Source organism: Scyliorhinus canicula, chromosome 1 (genome assembly GCF_902713615.1).
Source record: "Scyliorhinus canicula chromosome 1, sScyCan1.1, whole genome shotgun sequence".
Lineage (NCBI taxonomy): Eukaryota > Metazoa > Chordata > Chondrichthyes > Carcharhiniformes > Scyliorhinidae > Scyliorhinus > Scyliorhinus canicula.
Genome location: NC_052146.1, coordinates 43,591,935 through 43,606,034, shown reverse-complemented (window position 1 = coordinate 43,606,034; position 14,100 = coordinate 43,591,935). Strand labels below are relative to the sequence as shown.

General features: G+C 43.3%; 1 protein-coding gene across 2 annotated transcripts in view; it reads right to left on the bottom strand.

Moving 5' to 3' along the window:
* Positions 1-14,100, bottom strand: part of kntc1 (kinetochore associated 1) — a 223,963-nt gene that overhangs the window by 134,176 nt on the left and 75,687 nt on the right. For both annotated transcript variants that reach the window (XM_038790065.1, XM_038790073.1), the window contains exons 29-35: positions 10,225-10,327; positions 9,650-9,784; positions 8,618-8,734; positions 7,033-7,105; positions 6,883-6,950; positions 5,189-5,475; positions 4,759-4,931 (exon numbers count right to left, since the gene is read on the bottom strand). In XM_038790065.1, coding sequence (XP_038645993.1) covers positions 4,759-4,931; positions 5,189-5,475; positions 6,883-6,950; positions 7,033-7,105; positions 8,618-8,734; positions 9,650-9,784; positions 10,225-10,327 — 956 coding nt within the window. The remainder of the gene's footprint in view (positions 1-4,758; positions 4,932-5,188; positions 5,476-6,882; positions 6,951-7,032; positions 7,106-8,617; positions 8,735-9,649; positions 9,785-10,224; positions 10,328-14,100) is intronic.

Sequence of the window (14,100 nt, the reverse complement as noted above, 5' to 3'; positions counted from 1 at the left end):
TGTCTTCCAGTGATGGGGAAAAAGTGGAAAAACAAATTAGAAAGGAAACAAAGGCTACATTACTCAAAAAGTATGGCATGTCATTTTCTACAATTACCAAAGCCACTCCTAACCTAATATAGCTCGGCTGTGTGCCTCAGTTTTATATTATACATCATACACAATACTGCATCTTTCAGATTAGAAAGTTGTTTTAAAGCTGGAACTAGCTAAACTCTAGATTTCATAAACTTAGCCAATTTTACAAAAAAAGTCATGTTACTCTGTAAAGAGGAAAATAGATCCTGCACAATTTGAAAAATAACCCGTCGCAAGCAGGATGAAACAAGCAGTGGAGTTTGGAATTCACAAAAGACACGGCGGTGGGATAGTCAGTACTCAATACAGGATTGTTACTCTGGAGGTCAAAATCAAAAGATTGGTGGCGACCCAGGGGAGCTAAAAGAGGAAAGTTGAGGGCCAGGAGAATAGGACCCGACTCCAGAATATCTGGATCGTGGGCCTTCCAGAGGGAATCAAGGGCAGAGACTTGACGGGTTATGTGGGCCAAATGCTGGGCAACTTAGATGGAAGGGACAGCTTCCCCAATCCGCCAGAGATTGACAGGGCACACAGAGCGCTCCGGCCGAATCCCAAAGCGGGGGACCAACCAAGGGCGCTAATTGCGAAACTGCATAGTTGTCAGGATCGTGAGATGCTCCTGCGACAGGCAAGGCAGACAAAGGCGAGCAGCTGGGAAGGACATGAGACTCCTGGCCTACAATGACATTGGGCAGACCTGGCAAAATGCAGGGACGAGTTCAACCAGGCAAAATCGGCCCTGTACAGAAGCGGAGTGAGATTTGAAACGCTGTTCCCAGCCAGGCTCTGGATCACGTTCTAAAAATAAGGAACATTATTTCAACACCTTGGCAGAGGACGGATTTGTTCCGACAAACGGCCTGGACAAGGGGCAGGCAAGGCAATGCTGAGGGGGAAGCAGAGGAAAGAGGGGAGAAAAAAAAACTCCTGATGAACGCACACTATGTTTGCGCGGGACTGTATTGCCTCACTTTGAACAGAAATATCAGACCACAGGGAAGGGCGAGGGCAGCGGAACGCAGGAGAGGGTGAGGTAGAGACAGAGGGAACAGATATTTAGCGGGCATGGGAGAGGGGCAAGATCACCCCGGAGGGAGGCCACCACACTAGTGGGGAAAGCTAACGCAGGAAGGATGAAAGTAAGGGGGCACACCTCCCCGGCAGAGGGGACCGAGGGAACACAAGGAAAAGAAAGGGATGGGTCTCAGATTGGCTTCAGCAGTAAGGTGCAGGCTGAAGTAACAAGGTGGCGCCACAATCCCCCCCACCACGATAGTCAGCTGGAATATTAGGGGACTTCACAGCCCAGTGAAAATATCCAGTCTTCCTTCAAGGGACGCACCCAAGGGAGAAGGACCAACAGCAGGTAAGGAAGGGCTGGGTGGGAAAGACTTACTATTCATGTTACAGGATGAGGGCTGGGGTAGCCATACTGATCAGTAAGAGGACGGTGTGTACAACGGCAAAGATGGTTATGGACCCGGGGGATGAGATGTCATCGTCAGCGGTACTCGTGGTAAACGTGCACGCGCCCAACTGGGTCGACATGGATTTCACAAAGACATACACCGACTTATCATTGGGGAGGTGTGGGAGGAACTTTAAAATATGTATAGGACCCATTGACAGACCGATCATACACCAGAATGGGGATTGGGAGCATTTATGGAGCAGATGGGGGCAGTAGAGTCATGGCGGTTCCTACACCCTGGTGAAAAGGAACAGGTGCACAAGGTATACACCAGTATTGACTTCTTTGCAATGGCAAAATCGGATCTTCCAGACATAGTAAGAGCGGAATACTCTGTGATAGTCATCTCCGACCACGCTGCACATTACATGGATGTGCAGTTGGAGACGGGCCGTGCCCAGCACCCCGCATGGAGGCTGGACACGGACTCTTGGTCAATAAGATCTTCTCCCAGAAAACATCCCAAGCCATAGGCGAGGACATCACTAACAACCAGAATGGGGAAGTCACACCTTCCATGCTCTGGGAGACAATGAAGGTGGTGATTAGGGGAAAGATTATAGACTACAAGGCTTGTAGAGATAGGGAAGAGAGGGCAGCTAGGCAACAACTGATCAACTCCAGTGGAGATCGACAGAAGGAACTCTGAGGCCCCAACCGTAGAGCTTCTGGTGGAGAGGAAAAACCTACAACTGGACTTTAACCAGCTATCCACCAGGAAGGCAGTGAACCAACTCCACCAGACACAGGGAGTCTTTTATGAACACTGGGATAAGGCAGGCCGCCTGTTAGCTCACCAGCTGAGAAAACAGACAGCCATGAGGGAGATAGCCCAGGTAACGAATAGCAGAATCGGACTGGTAGCCAAACCAAAAAAGGTCAACCAAGTATTTGAGGCATTCTCCAGGGACTCGGGGATGAAATGGTTCCTCAATGGACTGGACATGCCACTCGTGGGGGATGATAGGTGGTGGGAGCTGGAAGCACCAATGGGACTCAAGGTCATAGAGAGCATTAATCTATGCAGGTGGGGGAGGCGCCAGGACCTGATGGGTTGCCAGGAGACTTCTATAAAAAAAAAATTTTCATCACCTCTGGCCCCACACCTATGGAAGATGTTCGCAAACTCGCTAGCAAGGGGCTCCCAACCTTCTGCGTTAACACAGGCCACGATATCATTGGTACCCAAGGAAGGCGGATCAAGACGAGCAGATTCCGGCGCCTTTTTGGGGAAGCTGGCACGGGTTGTGGTGGTGGTGGTTGTTGGTGGTGGCGCCTGTTTGGGGAGGTGGTGGTTGTTGGCGGTGGAGGAGGAGGAGGAGGAGGAGAATCCAAGAATCCCCTAAAATACATAGAATGTACAGTGCAGAAGGAGGCCATTTGGCCCATCGAGTCTGCACCGACCCACTTAAGCCCTCACTTCCACCCTATCCCCGTAACCCAATAACTCCTCCTAACCTTTTTTTTTGGGTCACTAAGGGCAATTTATCAAGGCCAATCCACCTAACCTGCACATCTTTGAACTGCAGAGAAGCAACAAGGGCGGCCTGACTCTTACGAACCTGCAATACTACGACTGGATAACTACAGCTGAAAGAGTGAGGGGAGGGTTAAGGGAGCCGAGCAACGAATGGGTGAAAATGGAGGACGACTCCTGTACAGGAACCACCCTCCGAGCCCTAGCCATGGCAGCTGCCATTCCCCCCGACAAAGTGCACACCCAGCCCAGTGGTGATAGCTACTTTAAAAACTTGGAACCAGGTGATACAGCACTTCAACTTAACGGAGGTGTCCACCATGGCCCCCATCTGCAGTGACCACAAATTCCCACCAGACATATCAGACGCAACTTTTAAGTGGAGACAGGGAGGACGCTAGCGATTAGGGGCTTCTACATGAGGGACAGACTTGCAACCCTGGACGAGCTGACGGAAAGACTGGAGCTACTGTACGGACAGGAGCTCCGACATTTGCAAATCAAAAATTTGCTCCACAAGGAGACAATGAGGTACCCTCGGGCCCCGAGGGAGCGAATGCTGGAGGAAATGTTGGAGGAGGACGTTATGGAGATGGGGAACTGTGGGTACATTTGTAGATGACTTACAAAGTGCAAGGACACCACTAGACGAGGCAAGACAGGAATGGGAGGACGAACTAAGGATGGAGGTAGGGAGGGGGCTCTGGAGAGAAGCACTGAGCAGGGCCAACACCACCTCTTCCCGCACAAAGCTCAGCCTCATGCAATTCAAAGTAGTGCACAGAGTGCACCTAACCAGAATCCGAATGAGTAGGTTCTTTCTGGAGGTGGAGGACAAGTGTGAATGATGCCAGGAAGGTTCAGCCTACCCAGACTTGTCAGGTTATGGACATCCTTCTTCAAGGCGATGTCCATGGTTGTGAGGCTGAGGGTGGAGCCATACCCAATTCTTTTTTTCTAATTAAAGGGCAATTTGGCATGACCAATCCACCTACCCTGCACATCTTTGGGTTGTCGGGTGAGACCCACACAGACACAGGGAGAATGTGTAATCTCCACACAGACAGTGACCCGGGGGGTGAGACAGCAGAGCTAACCATTGCACCATTGGCTGGCAGACCTGCCAGAATTTCTCCATCTGGAGAAGATCAAATACACCATCTGAGGGTCGGATGAGGGGGTGATGAAACGAAAATGTGTACTGTACTATATAGATGTAAAAATTCAGTAAAATATTTTAAAATAAAATTAAAAAGGACAGGGGTGTCAGGGGTTATATTTCCAAAGTTTGGCTTTTTTAAAATTGTATCTGGCCTACACAGATGTTTATTTTATATTGTATAAAATTAAAAACCTGAATAAAAACTTTTTTTTTTAAATAATGAGAATCGGAGACGGGATACAGTGACCTTGGACATTAAAAAATCCCCAGATCTTAATCATTAAACAATCAAGGAAATAAACCAATTTTTTAAAAATTAAAAGTTGTCAAGATTTTCTCAGATACTGGTGGCGTAATACATTTCCATTGCTAAAATAAGTTCAACACTAGAGCAATTACTGCTCGAAGAAAAATAAATGCTTTGGGCGAAACACAACTATCATCCTTTATTTTTCCAATAATTCCTATAATTAAATTCTAAATCTATTGCGGAAAATATCCATAGAAACTACATGATAAAAACTAGCTGTTATTAGGGTGAAAATAAAGATCTCAGTGAGAAATTACCAGTACTGCAGATAGTGGCAGCACGGCACGCCAGTTCATAAATAACTGCAGGCAAGTTCATTCCAGTTGGAATAATCAGGGGAACGTTAGTTTCCAACATCTGACATAGTTTCTGTGCCACATGGAACAATACTTGACCAGTCTGATCATTTTTGTGCTGTCCATAAAGCTCACTGCATATAGAAAAAGAAATTAAAAGAAAACAACATTATTTGTAGTAACTCAATTTAGTTTCAAAAATATTTTACCTATCCTTCATTTCAATCTGCCAGACGTCGTTACTTGACTGACAGGATTGAAAATAGCACTTTCCAAATAGTCGTTGAGGGGCAGATCGATTCATACAGGCAATGACACACTCGCCCAGGAGACTGTTCAGCTAAGTCCAAGCAACAAATAGTTTATCTACCAAGGTTTCTATGATTCCTACCTGCAAATGTTTACTGTCTCTCCTACATTCCCATAAGAAAGTGCCTTCAATGCAAGCTCTGATGCCACATCCTGTTCCGAATTTTGGAACAGCAGAGAGAGTTTATATAGTCTGGTCTCTGTAGAAATCTTCACGTTGGTGTTTGAGCCATCTGTATAATCTGGTTCCCTTTCTGACTTTGAAGTGAACAACATACTTGCACATGCTTCAACTTGTCCTTCATATAATTGCAAAAGCACTTGGGGATTCTCATAATCTTTCAGTGAAATAAACACATCAAAATACTCCTGAAAACCAAGGATGAAAGATCAGTATTAATTAAAAGAATTAAATACACAAATTATAAAAACACATGTTTCACGTCTCAGCCTTGCTCGGCATCACATCTGAAGTGGTGGAACTTAATAGAATTCCTACAGTGCAGAAAGAGACCATTCGGCCCATTGGGTCAGCACTGACCCTCTGAAAGAGCATGTTACCTCGGCCCACTCGCCTGTCCCCACCCCCATGACCACGCATTGATCATGGCCAATCCACCTAACCTGCACATTTTTGGACTGTGGGAGGAAACCAAAGAACCCGGAGGAAGCAAACGTAGACACGGGGAGAGGGTGCAAATTCCACATTTTAACCCATGATTTTCTGATTCAAGCTGTCACACAACGTACAAACTGAGACTTTAATGCAATACTGAGGAAAGGTTGCGTTGTGAATGGTGCCAGATTTCAAATGAAATATGAAACCAAAGTTCTTGGTCTTATTGCTCAGGTGGATGTAAAAGATCTATGGCATTATTCACAAGAAGAGTCCTGGTGCACTGCCCAGTATTTATCCATCAATTATCATCACTAAAACAGATTATCCAGTCAGTCATTCAACGTTACTGTTTGTGAGAATTTGCAGTGGACAAATTGCTTTCTGTGTTCCCCCAAGTTAAAACAGTGACTTCACTTCAAAGCACTTTGGGATATTCTTAGGTTATGAAAGACAACTTCAGGAACTTTTTTTTAAAATAAATGTATTGCACGGGTAAGCAGAATTGCTGGAAATGCAATTTAGCAAAATAGAATTGCCAAAAACTGCCACATCACAAGAAAATAGCAGCATCCTCCATCCCAAATAGCACTGGTTAAGGTATTGTGAAAAGTTGGGTCCAAGATTGAGGTGGGTATACGGTGCAACAAAACTTTTACTCTGGGCACCCAACATCAGACTCCACACTCCAAATTAGCCATGGTCAGGGCAAATGAATGGTCCCCTGCTTGCATCAACATTTTACCTTAACCTCAACTAGGTTAGGTGGATTGGCCATGATAAATTGCCCTTAGTGTCCAAAATTGCCCTTGGTGTTGGGTGGGGTTACTGGGTTATGGGGATAGGGTGGACGTGTTGACCTTGGGTAGGGTGCTCTTTCCAAGAGCCGGTGCAGACTCGATGGGCCGAATGGCCTCCTTCTGCACTGTAAATTCTATGATAAACCAATATGTTCTACCGCCTTAGTTTTGACCACTTCCAATACAAACCATCCAATAGTTTCTAAGTGAGATTGTGCTGAGCCCTGACCTGTTTTGTTCAATAGACTTTGACCACAAGGAATACAGTGGAGATTTTCAAACAGGATTTTATTTCAATATTTTAATTAGCTGATCCAAATATTTTTAGGCATACATTGAATGGTATTGTATAATAATTACCTGTAAATTTGCAATAGTTTCAAATTTGTTTAAAAGGTTTTCACACGCCTCCTTTTCTAAAGTGTTGCCTGACAAAACAAAACATTTTCAGTGTTATTACAATGCAAAGCTAATTGTAGCTAAAGGATTTTAAGAACACAGAAAAATTACCCTTTTGATTCCTCAGCAAAAATTTAATAATCACCGCCATGGTCTTTGCAATTGACACCAGTTGCTTTTTCCACTGAAATATAAACAGCACCAGATTAATCGGCAGAATTTTCACATTGTTATGCACAGAAATACTTTTAGAAGAAAAACAGTCTAAAAATCGGAGTCAGGCCTGTCAGGAGTGAGATTAGAAAACACTTCAATGGGGTGGGTGGTAGAAAACAGTCTTCCGCAAAGAGCAACTGATGCTTGATCAATGGTTAATTTTAAATCTGATATTCATAGATTTATGTTAATTAAAAAGTATAAAGGGATGGAGATCGGTCACAGGGAGGTGGTAACTTAGTGGTATTGTAATTGGACTAGTAATCCAGAGACTCAAGATCATGCTTTGGCAGATGGTGAAATTTGAATTCAATTAAAAATTGGAATTAAAAGCCTAAAGCTGACAATGAAACCATTGTTGAATGCCATAAAAATAAAAGGTTCACTATTGTCTTTCAGGGAAAGTAATCTGTCATCCATACTGGCTCTGGTCTACGTGTGACTCCAGATCCACAGCAATGTGGTGGACTCATAAATTCCCTTTTAAAATGACCTAGCAAGCCCTTCAGTTCAATGGCAATTAGGGACGGGTAATAAATACTGGACCAGCCAGCGACATACACATCCCATGAATGAATTTTAAAAACAGCCATGACGTCACTGCCTGGTGGAAAAGACTCGAGGGACTAAATGGCCTACCTCTGCTCCAAATTCCTAGCTACCGATACTTATCTTAAATGATAAATTAGATTGCCCCGACTACACATTCAGATTTTGACTGTTACACTCATTTATTTTTCATCACAATATAATAGAAAAATACATCTTCCTTAACATCCTTTTTGATTTGAGCAGTATTTCATAAACTAAGAATAATATAGAAGAATAGAACAAAATAAAAAAGTTTTTCTAATCACCCATTTACTTACTGGTAGGATAACTAACAGTCAATGGAACCATTAAGTACTTCATATTGGTTCTATGAATTTATCCAGTAAAGAACTATGCTCGGTTGGATAGGAAGTTCATTTGAGCTATGCGGAGTTAGCTAATAACAGTCAGAACAGCTGTTGGGAATGCAACATGTAACTTCAGCAATCTTCGGCAAAATCAGCTGGGATTCCCCATCTAGATTATTAACTCATGACCCTTTTAGATTTGAATTGTATGCAGTCTTATAAGTTAACTCCTCATCACATTTCCAAATACCTTTCCAATGCTCACCATCAAAAAGCAAACTGAATAACGAATGTTTACTTCAGCAAGGTACCAGGGGTCAGTTATCGCTCATGAAACAATATCCCAGAAAAAGAGGCCAATGCCCTCTGGGTGAAAGAGAAAGTCAACAGTTTCTGAAGATAAATAGCACCAAAACAATTCATGAAATATTCAATCTGGATAAAAATGCATCAAATATTCAATCTGGACTTTTCTTAATCTGCCTGAATATAGCTTTATCAATCAGAATTTTTTGACTTATTCCATCAATTAGAAACGACACATGGTGGCATGTTTAAAAGAATTGTCATCATGATCTTACCTCAGGATCATCAGGTTGGTTTTGGATTTTCAATTGTGCCCAAGTCACCAAACGCATTACGGTGGTCTCAGCTTCATTCAACGTAAGAGACTTCAGCAAACTGAGGCAGTCATCTCTCTTTTAACAAGGAGAAAAGGCAGCATGTTGATTCATTTCTTTTTTTTTTGTAATTTTAAACCCGAGATGAAGAGCTAAGGCTAATCACTTGGGGCATCAAGATTGGATAAAGCAAGAGAAAGACGAGGGAATTCAGGGAGTAGATTGGCTGACACAAATCTTGCAGATTATAAAAGAAAAGACAACGGAGGCGGAACGATGCTCCGAGGTGAGGGAGAGCCATGACAGCTATGTTGGAGACATAGCGTGGGTGAGGCAGTCTGCTTTGAAGACCCCAGGCATGCGAGGAACAGAGAGCAAGGAAAATACAGGGGAAAGGCGGGACGAACGGCTGAAGCAGAGGTGAACATGAGACGACAACGGTAGCGAAACCTGTCCGGGAGAAGCAAGTGACAACACCAACACCAGATCCATTCCCGTATTACCCTCTGTAATTGTTTCTCCGGCACCCAAATGTATATGTACCTCCCCAGTTTCCCCCCGCCCCCGACAAACAGATGCCGACTTATGTGTTCAAAATAATATTGCCCCTTGTACATAGTTGCTGTTGTTGAGCCCGTGCATAATGCCCTACCAGTTATTTTATTTTATCTTTTTTTCTTGTTTTTTTTGTGTGTGCTCTTCTCTTTTATATGTATATATATTTTATTCTGTGTACATAACGGTAAATATACTTTGTTCAAAAACCCAATAAAAAACATTTATAAAAAAAAAGATTATAAAAGAAAAGGCAGTTCAAGGGTGCTTTGCAGAACACGACAAATAAAATTTGGTACTGATATCTCAGAATATGTAAACATACATTTACAAATTATTTACACTATACAGGAGTTAGCAAAAGGGTTTGTGAGCAGCAGAATTCCATATAGCCCACCCCGACAGAACACAAATGTGAATATGTGAAGGAATACTTACTTTGTCATTGGATGCCAAATGTTTTAAGTGGAGAAAGTAAACTTCAACTGGGCTCAGGAGGTAGGCATGAAGCACTTTCAAAGCATCATCTAATGATGATGGCAAGCCCTGTTTCAAGATGAACTTTACCAACCACTAAGCAAAAGAACAAGTCACAGTATTAATGAAAAAGGGATGGTGAAAGTGACATTCCTCTTAAAACTAGGCTCTAAATGCACACATTAGGTGTTGAAGTGAGGCAGCAGTTAGTTGGTTCTTCATGAATACAATACAAAACCCTAAGTACAAATATAGCCCAAAAATACATCCCCATAAACTGTAACACAGACTTCACTCAATACTTGTTGACTGAAGATACACATGGCAAGTAAATTTTAAAAGACAATGTTCAATAAACAGATCATATCAACTTGAGGAGCTTTATGTACAATGGAATGACTAATGGGACTCTACTTAAAAACTTATTTTTGATCTTAGAATCAAGGTCCATCTCTACAATTACAATTTATTCAGAGTCTAGTCCTTTCAATGTTTACATAAAACTTGTTATTAATATATTAAATTCACAATCTTACCATAATTTCATGAGCATTGAACATGTCGAAGTTCCGTATTCCATACCCTCTTAATAACTTCTTCATCTCCATAAGCCTGTAGCTTTCTTGCAACAATTTAACCCTATCAATAATATTATGGGTTACATTTTGGGTAACATCTGAAAAGAACTTACATGACAAATGAGAAGCATTTAGTCCTAATTAATGCTGTAACTGAAAGCAGCGATGGGCAATGTAATCAACTAAAATTCCTGACAGAATAGGTGTCCTAAGTATTTCAAAATGATGGTTCTTTAAAGCCTAAATGTTTTCTGCCTACCACTTCATGCCTTCTTCATTGCCATAATTAACTTTCCACAAATAATAAATTCAGTTCAGCATCCACTTTCGGTTGCCTAAAAGTCACACCAAGAACTTTTGCTCTCATATTGAATTAGCAGAAATCCGCCATGGTAGTGTTGGGATACTATAAATTATAATACTACATTGGGTTTTTCAAGAGTAAATCAGTAAGGAGAGGATTGGCTTCAACAGATATCTTCGAGTCAAGTAATCCACTATAACTCGTGGAAGACAACCAGCATTGATGAAGCAGCAACCCAGTAATGAAGTTTGCAATGTGGTCTAACTTGGGGGAAAAAATTGGGGAGGGAAGAGAAAAAAATACATCAATTGAAAAATAAGGAAACTGGTTAAATCTAACCTCTCCATTCTAAAAAATGACACTCTCTCGAAAATTGAAGGGTTAACGGGTTACATTTATGGAAGCATTTTTAGTTACAGGGGTGGCCAAGTTGATATGACTGTTGTCAGTTGGATTTTCTGTAGGACTGTTTGCATTATGAATTGGTAAAATAGGAAACCCTCTTCCCATGAAGCACTGGTGTGGTCCAGGGTCCTCTATAGCCGCCTCATGCCAAAAGGCTACCGTCAGCTCTATCTCCCTGCAAGTACTCGAGTTCAAACTTTGGGTAGCTGTTAAGTTCATGTTAATGAGCTCTACTGAGTTAAGTTTATTTTTTCTTTTAAAGTGTGGACATACTAAAACACAAAAAAAATGTTCATTCTAAAAAGAGAAAACAGTACTTAACATATTCAATAATTTTCTGAGCAGGATCAGCAACACAAAGATTTCAGCTGTTTCATCAATAACATTTCCATTATCACAAATCCAGCATGAGGATGTGTGCTGACAAATCCAAATCATTTAGCACCATACATAATTCCTCCAGTAAACAAACACCCCATACCAGCCTGGAGCATGACATGCAAAATATCCAAGCTCAGGCCAGCAGGTAGAAGATTATGTGCATTCCACATAAATTCTACACAATGAATGCCACAAAAAAAAGATGTGGTAGCAATCCAAAGGCTCAAGTAAATTCTCTGGGGACAAGAGTACAAATTCCACCAAGGCAGCTAGTTTCAATAAAGGTGACCATGAAACCATCAACTGTCGTAAAACCCCATTTTGGTTCACCAGTATCCTTTAAGGAAGGAAATCTGTCGCCCTTACCTAGTCTGGTCTTAGACCCACAACAATGTGGTTTACTCTTAATTGCCCTCTGAAATGGCGACTCAGTTCAAGAGGAATTAGGGATGGGCAACAATTAATGCTGGCCTTGCCAATGAGGCCCACATCTCATGAAAGAATTTTTAAAAACATTTCTCCGTGACCTTCATCAGCAACATCTTGGGGGCACCTAATGCTAATCCACTATCAACAAGGCTGAAGTCAGGAGTGTGATGGAATTCTGTTCATTCATGCAGATGTGTGTGAGATCACAACAAAACGCATGAAACGCCCCAGAACAAAGCAAGCCAGTTAATACAAACTCCTGCTCCCCAACTCAATATCAATCCTTGCTCCATCGTAAATACATTATAATTCATACTACAGTAGTCCCCCTTTATAACGCGGGTGTTGGGGTCCAAGACAGCCACCCGCGTTGCAACAGAGCCGCGGATATCCACAATGGGGGTTTTAAATTTATTTTAAAATCTATGCTAGCGCTTCCCATTGAGAGTCTACGGGGGGCGGGGGGAGAGGTCAGACCCCCGTAGACTCACAATGGGAAGCGCTAGCATAGATTTTTAAATAAATTTAAAACCCCCATCGTGGATCTAATTAAAACAGTGTCAATTTCAGCGGCCGGCTCACTTTGATCCGGAGAGGGAAGCTGCTCTCTCACTGAAACAATCAGCCGGCCGCTGAAATTGACACTGCCCGCTGCTCTCTCCCTCCAATCCAACTTTTAAGTTTTAATGTTTCTGATTGGAGGGAGAGAGCAGCCGGCAGTGTCAATTTCAGCGGCCGGCTGATTGTTTCAGTGAGAGAGCAGCTTCCCTCTCCGGATCAAAGTGAGCCGGCCGCTGAAATTGACACTGCCGGCTGATTGGAGGGAGAGAGCAGAGAACACAGGAGGAGGTCATACGGGCCTCTGCAAGACCAGCATGGTCTCACATCGCCCCTCCCCTCTGTAGCTGGGGTTCAGGCTGTGGCTGCTGGGGTACAGGCTGTGGCTCCTGGGGTACAGGCCGTGGCTCCTGGGGTACAGGCCGTGGCTGCTGGGGTACATGCTGTGGCTGCTGGGGTTCAGGCTGTGGCTGCTGGGGTACAGGCCGTGGCTGCTGGGGTACAGGCCGTGGCTGCTGGGGTACAGGCTGTGGCTGCTGGGGTACTGATTGGAGGGAGAGAGCAGCCAGCAGTGTCAATTTCAGCGGCCGGCTGATTGCTTCAGTGAGAGAGCAGCTTCCCTCTCCGGATCAAAGTGAGCTGGCCGCTGAAATTGACACTGCCCGCTGCTCTCTCCCTCCAATCCAACTTTTAAGTTTTAATGTTTCTGATTGGAGGGAGAGAGCAGCCGGCAGTGTCAATTTCAGCGGCCGGCTGATTGTTTCAGTGAGAGAGCAGCTTCCCTCTCCGGATCAAAGTGAGCCGGCCGCTGAAATTGACACAACTGACAGTTGGGATCCATAAGCCCCCCCGCGGTATATCGCGGAGCGCGGTATAACGGGGGACTACTGTATCTACAGTAAGTATATCTATAGTATGTATGGACATACTATCTATAGAATACACTGACGCTATTGGAATAGTTTGTGGAGAAAATAAAAAGGGAGGTAGAGAGAAAACAGGGAAGTATAGACCAGTAAGCCTAACATCGGTAGTGGGGAAATTTCTTGAATCCATTATCAAGGACTTTATAGCAGAACATTTAGAAAGCAGTGGCAGGATCAGTCAGAGTCAGCATGGATTTACAAAGTGGAAATTGTGCTTGACAAAATCTGTTGGAATTCTTTGAAGATGTAACCAGTACAGTTGACAAGGGGGAGCCAGTCTGTATATTTCGACTTTCAGAAGGCATTTGACAAAGTCCCGCATAAGAGATTATTGTGCAAGATTAAAGCGCATGGGATTGGGGGAAGTGTATTGAGGTGGATAGAAAACTGGTTGGCAAAGAGGAAACAAAGAGGAGGGATTAATGGGTCCTTTTCAAATTGGCAGGCAGTAACTAGTCGGGTGCCTGGGATCAGTGCTGGGACCCCAGTTATTCACAAAATATATTAATGCTTTGGATGAGGGAATAAAATGTCACATCTCAAAGTTTGCAGATGATACCAAGTTGGATGAGAGGGTGAACTGTGACGAGGATGTAGAGATCCTACAGCATGATCTGTACAGGTTGGGCAAGTGGGCAAATCAATGGCAGATGCAGTAGAATTTGGATAAGTGTGAGGTTGTTCACTTTGGAAGCAAAAACAGGAAGGCAAATTACTACCTGAATGGTTGTAAACTAGGGGAGGGGAGTGTACAGCAGGTGTCCTTGTGCATCAGTTGCTGTAGGTAAGCATGCTGTTCCAGCAGGCGGTAAAGAAGGTTTAATAATATGT